General features: G+C 46.6%; 1 protein-coding gene across 1 annotated transcript in view; it reads left to right on the top strand.

The window, feature by feature from the left end:
• Nucleotides 1-17,893, top strand: part of axl (AXL receptor tyrosine kinase) — a 37,101-nt gene extending 19,208 nt beyond the window's left edge. The window contains exons 8-20 of the mRNA XM_079732641.1: nucleotides 768-907; nucleotides 1,276-1,420; nucleotides 1,767-1,790; nucleotides 3,166-3,295; nucleotides 3,601-3,692; nucleotides 6,855-6,950; nucleotides 7,598-7,675; nucleotides 8,247-8,339; nucleotides 9,433-9,554; nucleotides 10,834-10,943; nucleotides 11,475-11,634; nucleotides 12,373-12,509; nucleotides 14,517-17,893. Of these exons, the coding sequence (XP_079588767.1) occupies nucleotides 768-907; nucleotides 1,276-1,420; nucleotides 1,767-1,790; nucleotides 3,166-3,295; nucleotides 3,601-3,692; nucleotides 6,855-6,950; nucleotides 7,598-7,675; nucleotides 8,247-8,339; nucleotides 9,433-9,554; nucleotides 10,834-10,943; nucleotides 11,475-11,634; nucleotides 12,373-12,509; nucleotides 14,517-14,994 (1,805 nt within the window). The 3' untranslated portion in view covers nucleotides 14,995-17,893. The remainder of the gene's footprint in view (nucleotides 1-767; nucleotides 908-1,275; nucleotides 1,421-1,766; nucleotides 1,791-3,165; nucleotides 3,296-3,600; nucleotides 3,693-6,854; nucleotides 6,951-7,597; nucleotides 7,676-8,246; nucleotides 8,340-9,432; nucleotides 9,555-10,833; nucleotides 10,944-11,474; nucleotides 11,635-12,372; nucleotides 12,510-14,516) is intronic.
• Nucleotides 17,894-17,958: the final 65 nt, after the last annotated feature.

The raw sequence follows: 17,958 nt of genomic DNA, 5'->3' as shown, positions 1-17,958 counted from the left end.
CCACGCCCTGAAGGCCCGAGCCTGTCAAAACACCACACGCCTGGCGAACCCTCACCCCGGTGGGCCCCACCCCCCTAGCCCCCAGGGGGCCCTAAAGACACTACCCCTCCTCCCCCATTGTTGTACTCCATCATGTCTGTCCCTCCCTAACCCCTACCCCTTGAAGTATTAATTATAGAAGATTTATTTTTAGTCTCTTAAAGTCCTTTTGGTTGCTGTTCCACTTGTGATCCTATGATCTGATTGTTCCCAGCCCCGCTTGTAAATCGCTTTACAGAAAAGCGTCTGGTAAACGACTTTGACATGCCCGCCGGTCAGCAGGATTGTGTACTGTAGTGGATAGGCCGATGTACTCCCATTGCCGAGCAGTCCCACCTCTAGGAATTCTTGAGATGCCGCATCCACTATCTGCTCCTTAATGACCTGTCTTGGAGTTCTCTGTACATTCCCTTGAATAAAAGCATCTGGCATGGTAAACAGTAGTATTTTCAACATGTATTTTGAATGCAAACCAAGTTCTAATGTAATGTAATGCAACAAGTGTTGTTTTTTTCCCTCTCTGTGTCCAGTGCCAGATATTGCTCCTTCCCTCATCCGTTCTAACATGTGTCGCATTTCCCTCTCTGTGTGCAGTGCCAGATAGTGCTCCTGTCGTCAATCCATGCTAACATGTCAGTCGTGTCTCCCTCTCTGTGTCCAGTGCCAGAAAGTGCTCCTGTCCTCAATCCATGCTAACATGTCTGTCGTGTCTCCCTCTCTGTGTCCAGTGCCAGATAGTGCACCTAGTAACGTCAGTGTGCTGCTGAACGGCACAGAGGTACTCGTTAAATGGGATGAGCCCATTGGAAAACTGAATGGAGATCTGCAGGGATACATGGTGGAGTATAGGACACCCAATATGGAGCAGGTGAGACACACGCACTAGCAAACGCACACACACACACACACACACACACACACACACACACACACACACACACACACACACACACACACACACACGCGCGCGCACACACACACCACGCACACGCGCGCACACACACACACACACACACCACGCGCACGCATGCGCACGCACGCACGCACGCACACATCTACACACACACAGTTGAAGTTGAAAAAACAATCAAGGATTGCATTTTTTCTATTCATACTTTCGGTCGTTTTTTCAGAAACGTTTTGGTAATTAAAATGTTGCCAATATTAATTGTATGCTATAATTAGTGCCTCTATGCCTTTTTCAATGTCAATCATCGCCTGCTCTTTTGACCACAGGCTGTTGTGGACACGGGATTGGATGCAGAGCTGTCACTCAACCTGTCCAAGCCCCTATCCAACGTGACCTTCCGCGTGTGTGCCTACACAGGGGCGGGTCAGGGGCCTTGGACCCCCCTAAGCACTCTGACCCTGGTTGACCCCGGTAAGACACACCCTATAGTCCTCAATATTCCCAAAGACAAAGGGCCCATAAGGCCTTGGTTCGTAATTACTTGTACTATATTGGGAGAAAGTACTATGTTCTCGGGCACCATCAGAAAACGATTTTTTTGTACAGCATTCCTTTGGAACAAGTTAATCTTAGACTCTGCGTCAGCAACCAAAGACAGTTGGCCATAATAATCTCAACTGCTTGTGCTGCATAGCATTTTGAGGTCTATCCTCTGCATCGGGATGGCTATGGCTGTGGTTGAAGCTACATAACCTTATTTCCGTTCAAAATCAAAGGGAAAATATTGACCCAAGCTCTGTTTTTTCTTCCCCGGCAGAAATGGAGGAGCAGCGATCCCGAAGTGAGTAACAACTGGTTCTGTGTTCCCATCATCAGCCACAAACACCGCACCACTTTGCTGAAACAATACGCCAGTAAACATTTATGTAGCTCGGTCAACTCTAAGCAGTTTGCGACAAAAAGCGATTAAACAAACGTGGGAAAATATAAACATATATTAAACCTAACTTTAAGAAAGCACCAGGTAGAAAATACAGTTCAAGTGATTTGTTTAAGTTCTATGCAAAAAAAGCATTGAAATTAAATCCTTCACATTAAAAGCGGGACTTTTGTGGATGTGGGGATTTGAGTGGCATGGCTCGAAGGCAGCAATGATGACCTCATATACCACCCTTTGAGGTTCATAGTCTGCCTTCAGCACAACACAGACTGTGAAAGCCCCCAAAAACAGGAAGGAAGAGGGAAAAAGAAGAAGACTAGCACCACAGAATGTGAAATAGTGTTTGTTTGTGAATGTGTGTGTGTGGGGGCATGTGCGCAAATGTGTGTGTGTGTGTGTGTGTGTGTGTTTTAGTGTGTGTGTGTGTGTGTGTGTGTGTGTGTGTGTGAATGGGGGCGACGCGTCATAAATATTTACAGCTTGAGACATCCTTGCTTTGCATCTCTGTTTGTTTAGTCTAATGGAGCCAGACAGACGATTCAATCGGCAGCCAAGCACACAAAGACAGACAGAGAAAAGAGAAAGGAAAGAAAGGCAGGCAGAGATGAAGGAGAGAGGGGGAGGGTAGAGGGATGGATACAGATTTCAGGGTCCACAAACTGCAGTAAACACTCAACCGCAACGCCATTCTTACGCCCTGACCATCGGAACTGGAACCAGCCCAATTCTCTTTCATCCACTTGGTTCTGCGAGACAGAGGTTGTTTCATTATAGACGGTCGTCAAAGCTCAACACGCAACCTTAATTCAGCCTTCTAGTGATAAGGCTGAATGCTGGTTTAAATCCAGACTAAATTATGAAGAATTATATGTAAATCCAGGAAGTCAATGTCCAAAACCCCTGTTCCCATATTCCACATTTACACGGTTTCATTTCCTGCAAAGTAGTGTTAGTAATGCTTATACATTTGAGTTAAAGGAGAAGTTAAAGTGGATGTTTGGTGACTTTTGTCCTTTCTCCAAGTTGCTTTAGCCCCCCCACCCCCAATTCAGTTTTCCCAGTTATACAGTTACAAAGTATATTGAATATATATAAAATATATTCAATAAGCGGTGGTCAATGTGGACTCAATGAGGACGATTTAAAATGATTAACTGATTGGTTAACAATTTGACTGACTGACCCTCTCTCTCTCTCTCTCTCTCTCTCTCTCTCTCTCTCTCTCTCTCTCTCTCTCTCTCTCTCTCTCCTCCCTCTCTATATAACTCTACCTCAGGCCTGTCCTCACCGAAGGCCTTTTCCTGGCACTGGTGGTACGTCGTCATGGCGATTGCCGGCGCGGTGGCCATGGCGGTGCTCATGGCTGTCTACGTGGCCAAGCTGCGTCGCAAGGAGACACGCTTCGGGTGAGCTCAGATCCACTGCTACGCTGCCAGAGTCGGGAGCGGAACGGCAGGAAAATATGACTCAACATGTGACTCAACCCAACCCTAACTTAACGTTGACTTACTGCCTCTCGGCCCAGTTGGCCCAGTGCTTGTGTCGGTTCTGGATGCATCCTGGGGCATTAGGGGTGTTGTAGTGTAGCAGACACATGCGCTTCACGCCTCAGCGATGACTGGTGTTGAATCAGCCACGCTTTCAGCTGCGCTTGCCATCTCAAGAAGTGCTGAGCGCTAACTCGGCCCTCTCTGGGTGTGTCATCTTGCAGAGAGGCCTTTGAGCCCATGATGGAGAGCGGGGAGATGGTTGTGAGGTACCGTGCACGGCGCACGTACAGCCGCAGGACCACCGAAGCAACATGTGAGTTCTCTATCTGTGCACACGCCAGAAGAGTTTCCTGTCTGCCTGTCTGTCGATCTGTCGGTCTGTCTGTCTGTCTGTCTGTCTGTCTGTCTGTCTGTCTGTCTGTCTGTCTGTCTGTCTGTCTGTCTGTCTGTCTGTCTGTCTGTCTGTCTGTGCACACACCTTAGATAGATAAGGATAATCTTTAGTGGTTAGTGTGTTTGGCTCCCAGACGAAGGACTCTCGGTTCAAAGCCCAATGTCCACAGCCTACTTGTAGGAGGCATCATAGAGCATGCTCTCCTGCCTGTTACTGCTCCTTATTGACTGGCATCCAAAGTTCACTGAAAATCACTTTCGCTAAAAGCGTAAAATGGTAGATTGTCTGGTTGATAGGGCTCCTATCCACCCACACCACCCTGGCTTCCCCTCCCTGTGTCTCCCCTGCAGGCCCCAACCTCCCCCCTCCACTCTCAAACACGTTAGCAGGGCATAGATGGGCTACTATAGAAGCTCCGTGTCTGAATAGAGTTACGGCAATTACTGTGTCAGAACCCCCCGGCCGACTCGCTTCACTGTAGCCTCATTAACCAGTGTTAAAGAGTAGCCACATAATACAGGATTCACCTGTTCAGTGAGCCGTATAAAGGTTATAAAATCCATCCGAAGGTTCAAAGGGTGACAGGTTGACCTTTTCTTTTGCTATTCTGAGCGGCTTGGCACGATTATGTCATGTGGCATCACTCCGGTCTACACTCGTTTACACAAATGTTTTGGATCCCGCCCCCTTGAGGGGGTTTGCCTTAGCCAAAACGATCACCTAGGTAACCGATAAAAAAGGAGACAAAACTAAAATTCCATTTCCATCACTCTACAGATGTCGACAGCAGTTTGGTGCGTAGTTACTCTTAAAAGCCCAAGGCACAAGGCCGTGTCGGGACAGAGGCAAAATAATAACTTCCTTGTCCAAAATAGACAAGTCCTCCACAAAGCAAGCTTACAAGTATGCTCCATTGGCACTTCCTGTGTATTGCTCTGTTGAAACAACGTGATTCTATATATTTTTTGGGTTGTACTGCAAGTGTGATCCTAAATCTGCACCCCCAGTGCTTTGGGTGTTGAGTGTGTGAATGAGTCTTTAAAGCGCAGGTGCAGGGCCTCGTCCCTGCAGCCAGCCGGCTCCAGGAAGTGTCCTCTCCATTCTGTAATGATACGGTGAACAGAGGTGATTTAGAGCTCCGAGCCAGGACTAATGCTCTCAGGTGCTTGAGCGGCTCCAAGCTGAGGCTAACTAGCATGAAGAACAGATATCCCCCCCCCCCCCCCCCCCCCCCCCCCGACACCACCACCACAGCTGCAAAAGCACTCGTCAAGCCGGGGTCAGCTGACATGCTTCTCGTAGTATGTAATGAAGAGTTTATCTGCTGCTTAGGCCAAATTCGAGCTTTGATTTAGTGCAAATCGTTTTAGCAGGAACGAGTGTGTGTCCCGTGTGAAGGAATGCGGTGGAAACACTGTTTTAAACACATTACAAATATGACTCACATGATTTGAGTTTTGTGGTTTTATAGTGTCTTCGTTTGGCACATCATTTAGCTGGCACAATGTCGAGCTGACTTGGCACAGGATTAAAAATATAAATGACTTCTTTAATGGAAGCAATCCTAAGACTTCCCCTCCCTTACACCCAATGGTGTACTGCACTACACTACAACTGTAAAGCAACAATACAATAAAAAAAACAGTTAAAGGATGGTAAATTATAGTGTTCTTACGTGACATGGAGATGAGTAAAGGAAATGACTCTTATTGTGTGCTTAGAAATTAAGATTGATGCTTTAGGTTACCTTACAGGTCATACCCTTAAAACCCCTGAGAGGTTTCATATTACACGCAGCAGACCCTCGTTCAAGTCAAGACATTGTACCTGTGTTGCATACAAAATAATGGTGCATACCTGACCCGCAAGTCTCGACCTGCCACAGTGACAATGGGAATGGAGATGAGGTCCCCACTATGTTAGCAGCGAGAAGCGAAGCAATGGAGAGATTACTATGATTAATGGTGCTGTAGGTAGGAATAAAGAGCTTCATTTGAGTGTCATCAGGGCATATTCCCTTATTGGTTGGGAATTCAATCTTCCCTGTCAATCACAGGAGCCTGTATGCAGCACTTCTCAATGGCGGAAGGAGGGGGCAAAGAGACGGGGCACTTTTTCTGGTTGTTTTGTTTCAAAATTGTGCAAATTTCTGCTCCCTCTCTTAACAAGCAACAGCACCTTTAATTCGCTTGGAGACGGCAGAGTAAGGGAATAAACGTCCGCTGGAGAAATAAAGCTGGATCCCTGCTGTTGTTTGTTTGCTTCTCCATAACAAAGCTGGACCCCAGGAAGTTGGGGTTTGCTCATAGCCGGTCACGCTAACAAGTTTCGCAAGTTCGCAACATCCCTGTGGTGGGAGCACATCGCTGAATTGAGCACGTGGCAGATTGATGGTCCAGCTGCATATGGCTTCCAGCCTGTCTTTCACCTTACCACATCCTCCCTGGCCCAGCTGGGAGGGAAACAAGGGGTGTGATGTAGTAAAGTGATGTGTATCCATTGCACTATACTGCAGACGCCAGCTGGGCCTGATGGAGCTGGTGTTAGCTAACCTAATACCCCTGGCCTCATTTCCCCACAACCCATCTGATCAGATTAAAGTAATTGATTACATGGAGGGTGATATTGCGTCAGCCAATGTGTGAGGAGCTACTCTGTGTTCAGGGAGGTCTGGCGTGTGTCAAAGTGTCTTACTCATTGTAAACTCTTTCCAAAACATATTTCACATGATTTCAGAGGATCCTATGAAAGGGTTATATTCCTTTGAGAGGAATGTGATCATCAATTGGAGAAAAAATTTAATCAGTTATAACATTAATTTTAGTTAGGATTTATCTCTGGTAAGCTTCCAGACACAACTAAAACTCAACTACTTTACTTTTTTTTTACAACTATTTTATCCCAGTGGAAGACAGATTGTTATTAAACCTCTAAACAGAGCCTCAAACCTTCACTGGATCAAGTTCCAGTGTATTCACTATAACCATTTTGCATCTCTCTCTCTCTCTCTCTCTCTCTCTCTCTCTCTCTCTCTCTCTCTCTCTCTCTCTCTCTCTCTCTCTCTGTGTTTCCGCCAACCAGTGAACAGCCTTGGCATAAGTGACGACCTGAAGCAGAAGCTACAAGACGTCATGGTGGACCGTCACAAGCTCACCCTGGGAAAGACCCTGGGGGAAGGTGAGCCAGAATCCAATCAAGACTTTAACATGTTATTGCAGGGGCTCCAACCTGTTTGAGCTTGTAACCCCATTTTAAGATCTGAAAGTTCTGGTGACCCCTACTTCTTAAATCTTTGTGGATCTGCTTTCACAATTTATTTTTTAACCTTAGCAACATTGGCCCTGACCCAAAGCTTGGGTCACAGTGTGACAACATGTATCAGTTAGGTCTCCGGACATGCTGAGAAATTTGCTAATAATTTGGTTAAAAGAGGCCTCTGTTTGGTTTCTGCTGCGAGGCGCATCCATGTCTTATCAGAACTGACATACCAATACTAGAGAAAGAAGAAGGCCTTGTTCCTCTAATCTCTGCAAGCCCCCGCCAGGCTGTGTTTCCTGACAAGAGCCAGCTAGAGGAGTGTGTGCTCTGTGTTCTGTAACCCCCCGATATCCAACTCCTCGCAATACAACTAAGCACCAGGAACGATAGAAGAACATTAGTGTCGGTGGCTAACCTGGCTCTCCTAACGCACTTACCATTTTATAACAACACTAACACTCAATCAAAGATTATTCAGTCTTATTTAAACAGACAGCGAGTAGGTCATTGGTCCGGTGTCCGAGGCACACAGGAAGCCTGTAAACCAACTTGTGTTGTGTTCTCAGGAGAGTTTGGTTCGGTGATGGAGGGGCTGCTGACCCAGGAGGAGTCGGTCCTCAAGGTCGCTGTGAAGACCATGAAGAGTGAGTGGAGCTGGAAGACACACCCTGGGAGCAAACACTTCCCCCATGACATCGTCAACACAAGACCTTAGTTAGAGAATTTGAATCATTATCTTTGGATTGCTGAAGGATCAGAACCTTTTACTCCCAGTAAACCTGATTTACCCCTCCTCCCCCTGCTCATACTCCCACCTTCTCACACCTCCTCCTCCCTCACCTCCACCATCACCTCCACCATCACCTCCTCCTCCACCCTCTACTCCTCCTCCCAAACCTTCTCACACCTCCTCCACCCTCACCTCCACCATCACATTCTTACCCCTTGTCTCCTTCTCTCATGCCTCCTCCTCCCTCACCACTAGACCAGCATAGTACAGTAGAATATGGTGTAGCAGAATACATTACAGTAGAGGGGGGTACAGTAGAATATGGTGCAGCAGAATACATTACAGTAGAGGGGGGTACAGTAGAATATGGTTCAGCAGAATACATTACAGTAGAGGGGGGTACAGTAGAATATGGTTCAGCAGAATACATTACAGTAGAGGGGGGTACAGTAGAATATCCCTGACTGTGGTCCTGTTCTCTGTAGTCGCCATCTGCACACGCTCTGAGATGGAGGACTTCCTGCGCGAGGCCGCCTGCATGAAGGAGTTTGACCACCCCAACGTCATGAGACTGCTAGGTAGGACCACACACACACACACACACACACACACACACAAAGAACACACACACAACACACACACACACACACACACACACACACACACACACACACACACACACACACACATGTGCATACGTATGATTTGATTGTTGTCAACTCCACAAATACAAATGTCATACATTACATAATATATATTGTGTAGGAATGTATGTGTGTGTTTGTGTGGTGATGAACAGAGAGAGAGAGAGAGAGAGAGAGAGGATTAACACAACCTGATTGAAGTCCCTCCAATCCAATCCTAATCCCCGCGTGTTCTCGATCTGTACTAAATACCACACATTTGGGTCTGTACAGAGAATACTTCCACCTTATGTCCTTACTGAGCACTACGACTAGAGGTCTGTACCTAGAATCACACTACCTATGGGTCGGTCCCGGACCTGGATCTAGGCCTCGGGGCTGGTCTGGTCTCTGTGACTCAGGTCTGGTCTGGACTCTGTGACTCAGGTCTGTTCTGGTCTCTGTGACTCAGGTCTGGTCTGGTCTCTGTGACTCAGGTCTGGTCTGATCTCTATGACTCAGGTCTGGTTTGGGCTCTATGACTCAGGTCTGGTCTGGTCTCTGTGACTCTGGTCTGTTCTGGTCTCTACTTATCTGGTCTGGTCTCTATGACTGTGAGATGTGACTGTTTGTACTGGTCTCTACTTATCTGGTCTGGAGGTCGACTCTGGGTTCTGGTCTCTGTTCTGTTCCGGAAGAGATGTTGACGGTGTGTTCTGGTCTCCATTAGTCTGGTCTGCAGTGAGAGGTGTTGACGGTGTGTTCTGGTCTCCATTAGTCTGGTCTGCAGTGAGAAATGTTGACGTGTGTTCTGGTCTCCATTAGTCTGGTCTGCAGTGAGAGGTGTTGACGGTGTGTTCTGGTCTCCATTAGTCTGGTCTGCAGTGAGAGGTGTTGACGGTGTGTTCTGGTCTCCATTAGTCTGGTCTGCAGTGCGAGAGGTTGACAATGTGTTCTGTTCTGTTCTGGAGGGATGTTGTCTGTGTTTTTCTGGTCTCTACTAATCTGGTCTGCAGTACGAGGTGTTGACAGTGTGTTCCCCTTCCAGGTGTGTGTCTGCAGACGGTGGAGAGTGAGGGCTACCCCTCCCCGGTGGTCATCCTGCCCTATATGAAGCATGGGGACCTCCACAGCTACCTGCTCTACTCACGGCTGGGAGACACCCCCGTGGTCAGTCCCAACACACAACCATCACCAGCCTCAATACAAACACACCATACACACTATGGGATAGAGAAACACACAACCCTAACCAGCCTCAATACACACACACCATACACACTATGGGATAGAGAAACACACAACCCTAACCAGCCTTATTACAAACACACCAAACACACTATGGGATAGAGAAACACACAACCATCACCAGCCTCAATACAAAAACACCATACACACTATGGGATGGAGAAACACACAACCCCAACCAGCCTTAATACAAACACACCATGCACACATAAACATATACACAATGGGGTAGAGAAACGCACACATACACGCACACACTATGAGATCAAGAACCACACATGTATGCATATAAACACATACACGAAATGATTGAATCCACACACACTCCCAGATGTTCTAGGAGTGTTTGTAATGTTTTTAAAGATTATCATCAATAAGCTCATATTGACGACACCGTATCAGCTGTGGTGTGATCCACAAGGTCAGGAATGGGCACTAGAGAGGGAGAGGTAGAGGGTGAGCAAGAGAGGAAGAGAGATAAAGGAAGGGATACAGATGGAGAAAGAGAAAAATAGAGAGAGAGAGGGATACAGAGAGAGGGATGGAAAGAGGTAGAGAGAGAGAGAGAGAGAGAGAGAGAGAGAGAGAGAGAGAGAGAGAGAGAGAGAGAGAGAGAGAGAGAGGGGTTTGGCTGCTTAGTGGGGTTAGTGTTACTGTCTTTGATTAATAACAGATGACGTTTTTGGAAGTGACGGCAGCGAGGTCCGTACGTACACGACAAGTCCCCAGTTGCCAGAGTTGATTGAGAAATACAAACGTAATAAAAACAACATCTGAGAAACTTGAGTCGGATCTCACGCAAGCGAGTAGCGCGGCGTCCCTCCCTTTGGAAAGGAGACTGCACTGCTTTCAGATGTGGATCAAGGAACACAGTAATTCCCATTGAGCACTTTTGGTAAACATACCCTCACTGAGGTTAGCGGGCTGGCAAGGCACAAATGTCTGAATGACATGGCAGACATCGCCCCCTCCTGTATAGTTAGGGAAGTGCAGGGGGACAGATTCAATTAATTTCAAATATCCAAAATTAAGGATTTATAATCAATTACAACTATGATTTGATGAATCTTCCCTTTTTTGCTGATCTAGTCAAATGACAGAAAATTGTATAATCGTGTTCATTTATAGAATATGTATCTTCAGATTGTATCGAGGTGTTTTGGTCGTGTACTCATCTGCTCCTCCTGTGTCTGTCCTGCAGTACCTTCCCTCCCAGATGCTGGTAAAGTTCATGACCGACATCGCGCGGGGGATGGAGTACCTCAGCAACAAGAACTTCATCCATCGCGACCTCGCGGCTCGTAACTGCATGTACGTCCCCTTCCCGACCCCTCACCCCCTTCCCTCCTTCTGCTTTCCAACCCTCTCAGTTCCTTCATCTTCTTCTGCTTTGGACGTTCTCTTCTTTGTGTCGATGCTGACTCTGGGATTCTAACTCCTGGGAAACACTGATGTACAACAGTACATCGGAATAATGGCTGGGTTTTAATTCTTGGATCAACGCTAGCATCATCTAAACACTTCAGTCACACAGTCATGAATGACAACGCTCTTTTTTGCTTTGATTGTTTCCAGTGTACGACGAAGCGGTTTGTGAGCGTGTATGCGTGCGGCAAGTTTGCTCGATGAGGTGGAGAACTTGTTTAACGGCGACACTGTTGTATCTCACCTCTTTCTTCCACCTCCACCGAGTCTGAATGAGAACATGAACGTGTTTGTGTTCTAACTCAGTTGTGACTCATTGTTTTGCTGTACCCCCCCAGCCAGACTGAATGAACTCATGAATTTGTGTGTGTTCTACCAGAGTATTGTGTCTCACCTTCTACCTCCTCCTCCACACAGGCTGAATGAGAACATGAACGTGTGTGTGGCCGACTTCGGTCTGTCCAAGAAGATCTACAACGGAGATTACTATCGCCAGGGCCGCATCTCAAAGATGCCCGTCAAGTGGATCGCCATCGAGAGCCTGGCGGACCGCGTCTACACCACCAAGAGCGATGTGGTCAGTGGGCCCTCATGTATATGTGGGGGTGCTAGGGCAGCAGTAGTAGTAGTTGGCTCAAGGCAGAACATGTGTGAAGCCAACATTAAAATATTGGCTGCATGAGCAGTGATAGCTATGTTTGATTGTTTATCCTACAATGGCCGTGGCAAAGACTCCATTACTTCCCTCAGTGAAGAATCTATGCCAAGCCATTACTGATTATCCTGTGGATCACTACATCCAGTATGTTTGACAACTCAAATGGCGTTAGTGCAAAATGTAATCATAGCGGCCATTCTTATGAGTGATTTGTTTGCATGTCTCTCTGTGTTGACACAGCCTCACAATGCACTTCCAATATGAATCACACTGTAGAGAGGCTTTGATGGTGTAGGCAAACACGCTAATGTAACTTCAACAAAGTGTGTGTGCTTTCTCAGTGTGGGATTGTAGTGCAGCAGTGTTTGTGTGAGACTCAAGGAATTTTCCTTTGGTTCACTCTGTCTTTTTCTCTTTACTCTCTCTACTCTCTCTCCTCTCTCTCTAAAAAGGCTCAAAAGGCTTTATTGAAATGGAAACATAGTTTTGCATTGCCAAAGCATGCAATGAGTAAAATAAGATACAAAATAAGTAATAACAATGAAAACAAAAGGACTTCTCCCCTCTCCAACCTCCCCCTCTCTTCTCTCCCCCTCCTGTTCAATGTTCCTCGCGGCCCGTATTCACCGACTGTTTTTTCTTTCTTTGCTAACCCAGTGGTCGTTCGGTGTCACCATGTGGGAGATCGCCACTCGTGGCCAGACACCGTACCCGGGCGTGGAGAACAGTGAGATCTACGACTACCTGAGGCAGGGGAACCGCCTCAAACAGCCCCCCGACTGCCTGGACAGCATGTGAGTAGCGTGACAGTAGTAGGGGTGGTTGAACACTGGGGAGCTGTTCTGTCTATCGTCCATGTGGGTGGACGCACCCACTTATGACATCACCATTGAGTCGATTTTTCGCAATGGCTTGGGTAGAACAACTCACACACCTTGTGGGCCACCTTTAAAAGGACAATGATAAAAACCTTTCCTTGATACGTTATATATATATACAGTGGGGCAAAAAAGTATTTAGTCAGCCACCAATTGTGCAAGTTCTCCCACTTAAAAAGACGAGAGAGGCCTGTAATTTTCATCATAGGTAAACCTCAGCTATGAGAGACAAAATGAAAAACAAAATCCAGAAAATCACATTGTCTGATTTTTTAAGAATTTATTTGCAAATTATGGTGGAAAATAAGTATTTGGTCACCTACAAACCAGCAAGATTTCTGGCTGTCACAGACCTGTAACTTCTTCTTTAAGAGGCTCCTCTGTCCTCCACTTGTTACCTGTATTAATGGCACCTGTTTGAACTCCTTATCAGTATAAAAGACACCTGTCCACAACCTCAAACAGTCACACTCCAAACTCCACTATGACCAAAACCAAAGAGCTGTCAAAGGACACCAGAAACACAATTGTAGACCTGCACCAGGCTGGGAAGTCTGAATCTGCAATAGGTAAGCAGCTTGGTGTGAAGAAATCAACTGTGGGAGCAATTATTAGGAAATGGAATACATACAAGACCACTGATAATCTCCCTCGATCTGGGGCTCCACGCAAGATCTCACCCTGTGGGGTCAAAATGATCACAAGAACGGTGAACAAAAATCCCAGAACCACACGGGGGGACCTAGTGAATGACCTCCAGAGAGCTGGGACCAAAGTAACAAAGGCTACCATCACTAACACACTACGCCGCCAGGGACTCAAATCCTGCAGTGCCAGACGTGTCCCCCTGCTAAAGCCAGTACATGTCCGGGCCCGTTTGAAGCTTGCTAGAGAGCATTTGGATGATCCAGAACAGGATTGGGAGAATGTCATATGGTCAGATGAAACCAAAATAGAACTTTTTGGTAAAAACTCAACTCGTCGTGTTTGGAGGAGAAAGAATGCTGAGTTGCATCCAAAGAACACCATACCTACAGTGAAGCATGGGGGTGGAAACATCATGCTTTGGGGTTGTTTTTCTGCCAAGGGACCAGGACGTCTGATCCGTATGACGGAAAGAATGAATGGGGCCATGTATCGTGAGATTTTGAGTGAAAACCTCCTTCCATCAGCAAGGGCACTGAAGATGAAACGTGGCTGGGTCTTTCAGCATGACAATGACCCCAAACAAACCGCCCGGGCAACAAAGGAGTCGCTTCGTAAGAAGCATTTCAAGGTCCTGGAGTGGCCTAGCCAGTCTCCAGATCTCAACCCCATAGAAAATCTTTGGAGGGAGTTGAAAGTCTGTGTGGCCCAAAAACATCACTGCTCTAGAGGAGATCTGCATGGAGGAATGGGCCAAAATACCGGCAGCAGTGTGTGAAAACCTTGTAAAGACTTACAGAAAACGTTTGACCTCTGTCATTGCCAACAAAGGGCATGTAACAAAGTATTGAGATGACCTTTTGTTATTGACCAAATACTTATTTTCCACCATAATTTGCAAATAAATTCTTTAAAAATCAGACAATGTGATTTTCTAGATTTTTTTTTTCCATTTTGTCTCTCATAGCTGAGGTATACCTATGATGAAAATTACAGGCCTCTCTCATCTTTTTAAGTGGGAGAACTTGCACAATTGGAGGCTGACTAAATACTTTTTTGCCCCACTGTATATATGTATATATATATGGCATCATATGAAACCATATATAAATAAAAATATATATAAAGATATAAATTTACTAATGAGCCTTTGTTTTTACAATGTTTGAAGCATTAATTAATTGATGTATATTTTTCTAAAGAGTCTTTTACTTGACTATTATATTTCTATAAAAGAAAAACATACTTACATTCTTCCCCCCCCCCTTGTCCCCCCAGCTACTCCCTGATGTTCTCCTGCTGGCTGCTGAGCCCCAAGGACCGGCCCAGCTTTGAGGACATGCGCTGGGAGATGGAAAAGGCCCTGGACGACCTGCCGGACCCCCAGGACCCCGACGAGATCCTCTACGTCAACATGGACGAGTCCTCGGTGGAGCTGGGGGCGGTCGGGGGCCGCGACCCCGCAGGGGGTGGAGTCGGTGGGGGTCCTCTGGGCCTGAAGGGCCTGGACTCGGTGACCACGGTGGAGGTGCACCACAACAACCGCTACGTGCTCTGCCCGCAGCACGAGCCCGTCCGCGGCCTCGCAGACTCCCTGGAGAGCCTGGACCTGGGCGTGTCCTCGTCCAGCGCCACCCTCCCCTACAACACGTCCTGCCGGCCCACGCCCAGCCCGCCCACCCAGGCCTCCACCCCCACCCGGGAGTTGATGGAGGACAGGGAGGCGCTGAGCTCCAGGAAGGTGCCGTGGGAGTGACAGCAGCCCCTCGTACCCCGGCTGATGTTCAGAGACTAGAGAGGGAGGGAGAGAGCCGGAGAGAGAGAGACTGAGAGAGAGAGAGAGACTGAACACGAGCTGATGCTTACCAGCTCCTCAGCCAATCAGAGAGCAAAAAACCGTCATGCTACTTGCCTGGCTGGTGACCTCACTCCGCTTAGGGTTCTCCCTACATTTTGCACAAACACACACACACACACACACACACACACGCACACTCTTGGGGCATTCCAAGGTATTGGGAGATCGGGGGGTCTTATTCCCCCCCTGACTGAGACAAGCACATATCAAAGCAGTAGGTATGATTTACCCTAAACGATGGCTGTACCACGAAAACACGAAACGTTGCCACAATCCTCTACGCCATGCCATTCAAACCGAAGATGCACTGTCGTCTGTCATCTGCACTGCCGCACAATCAAAGACAAAGCAAACCCCTTCCACCAGCACCACCACCGTCATCGTGGTCCTTCTCATGAGAGCAATAATGTGCCACCACTCTTCAACACTGACTTGGATACAAACAAGCTTTAGGTGATCCGACAAAGTGATCCGATGTTTCCATGGAACCAGCTCACACACTGCCAACACCCACGCGTTCGTACAAAACACTCGACGATCTCAGGAGCTTACACTGCCTTCCAGAGTAACAGAGGACAGATTTCTTCCAGCGTGGAATCCACACGTCTCGTACACTGAGGACATGAGAACGGCAAGGAAAAAGTAAAGGAGGGAGGGAAAAGGGAAAAATCCAGAATGTTTAATTTTCATTCGTATTTACTTGGGTGAATATGTTACTTGCAACACCCTATATATTTCCGAGTTCTGTTAGAAAGTTTCTGTTTCGAATTCATTCTGTTAAAGGTCAAGTCCAAGTGATTTAATTTGATGTGTTACAAAAGTAAAACATCCCATTGCCGATGAGCCACGCATGGCCGAAGCAGCTTTGAGCGTGTGTATTCACGGCTCGATAAGAGTTGAGTAAGTTGTTCATGACGATCACTGTCTCTGGTTTAAGATTCCTTCTCTTCCTTTACTCTTAACTCCTTTGGTTACACTCAACTAGGGCAACGGTACCTCCCTCTGTGACTCCGTACGGCTCTGGTCCTCTAACCTTAACTCCTCAGCTCCACCAGAGCCATCGAGCGTCTCGTTTAATGAGTTTAATGTGGCAGGGTGACGCCGCCGTAATAATCAATGGAAGCGATGCGGGTCTGCCAGTGTTTCCGTCCAAGCTTAAAGAAGTTGCAACGCTTACATTTTTTATCGCGAACGGTAGTGACTGTCCATTCGCCATTTTTACTCATAAATTATGACACTTTTTGTTTGTAGAAACCAGAACACTTTCCACATCTTAAACTAAACGGTTCATCAACACGCCTAGCAGAGCACATTTAATGGCGAGTGGACTGACGTTGATGCTGTGTGGTACTTCCAGCAATGCCCTTGTGGTACAGGGGTCATTCGCATGGTGAAAGCCATGCAGATAAGGCTGGGATGGCCCGGTACGACCACAGTCCCAAGCATCTTCAATAGAGTAGCTGCCTTGCTCAAGTGTGCTTGGTAAAAGGTGCCTTAATGTCTTCCCCAGATTTGGAGAGATGCAATGTGTACGATCCTGAATGCATACCACCTAATTGTATGCTGTCAAATAATACTTGCGTGTGTTTCAAATGTCACAGCAAAAAGACAGTGTTAATAATAATTAAGCGTCTGTCGATGTTTGTCGGTTTATGTAATTTTTTTACACCCAACTTTGCACTAATGTAAACAATTCCTGTACCTTTTTGTTTATATTGTTTTTGTATTTTTGTGAAACTTCTTTTTCTACTGACATGGTTGATTTGTAGAAAGCCTGTCGCAACTCCTCTGCCTTCAATACACTTTGTGGAAGGCCTACCACAGGCCATGGCGGTAGTCCGTGCCTGTGGATCACAGGGGCGTTGTACTGTAGCTGGACATGTGGAGGCTTTTCCATGACTGAATGCGTGGGCCGAAGAGGGACATGAGTCAGATCCCACAACCTGGGTCGGCCCGGGTGTTTCCAGTGAGACTCTGTGTTTCAGGAGGTCTAACACCGTGAACAGAGACGGTTCAGTGAGAGAGGGACTACACGTCCAGGCGACGCTCTGCTTTAGGAAGATTCACCCACTGTGATTGGCCAGCGCACATGCACTTATTCTTCTGCTCGTGTTAATGCCTTTTTTCACGAGGATGGGCGTGGCCTTTTTCCTGGCGTACCTGGCATACTTTCCTTACTGTTTCGGGATGTGTCAAAGAGTGTCTGGTGCTAAGTTTTCTAGGTACTTAGTTCAACTCAAGTGGTATACAAAAGCCTGTTCTGGCCAACACAATGTAAATTGTATCCATAATATAGTGTAAATTTCGTTCCTGTTTTATCTACAGTACTGTACTGATTAATAAAACCTTAGTCTAACTGTATGTGAACCATAGACGGACGTATAGTGAGAATTATACCCTGGCTTTGTCGGGACCAACATATTTTCGGTTTAAAAAGACGAAGATAGAAATATTTTTTATCAAGTGTATGAAATACATTGGCCCTCAAGAAAAGAAAAGCTTACGTGATACCATAAAAAGTTACATTCTTCTATTCATCCTCCGCTACTATCCTCCATGTCATACTTTATTGGCAGAAATCAATTGCAACTTGTAAAAAATTAAATGTACAAAGTGCCTTTTACAGAGTGACTATTTTGTAGTACAACATTTTGGGTGAACCAGTGTCCTACTCCAGGTTTTTCAGACCTGAAAGCAGAGAGTACTATGATGGCCAATGATGTCACTGCCTTGATTTGTAAACAGATTTCCTTTTTATACCTACAGTATTTTGTATACAAAATAAATGTGTTTGTTCCTGTAATGGCCCTCTGCATTTGTGTTTTTACAAACGTTGGCATCAAACTAAATGGTAAACATCAG

Source organism: Pollachius pollachius (genome assembly GCF_949987615.1).
Source record: "Pollachius pollachius genome assembly, chromosome: 3".
Classification (NCBI taxonomy): Eukaryota; Metazoa; Chordata; class Actinopteri; order Gadiformes; family Gadidae; genus Pollachius; species Pollachius pollachius.
The sequence above is the reverse complement of the archived record's forward strand: the minus strand, read 5'-3'. Positions and strand labels throughout refer to the sequence as shown.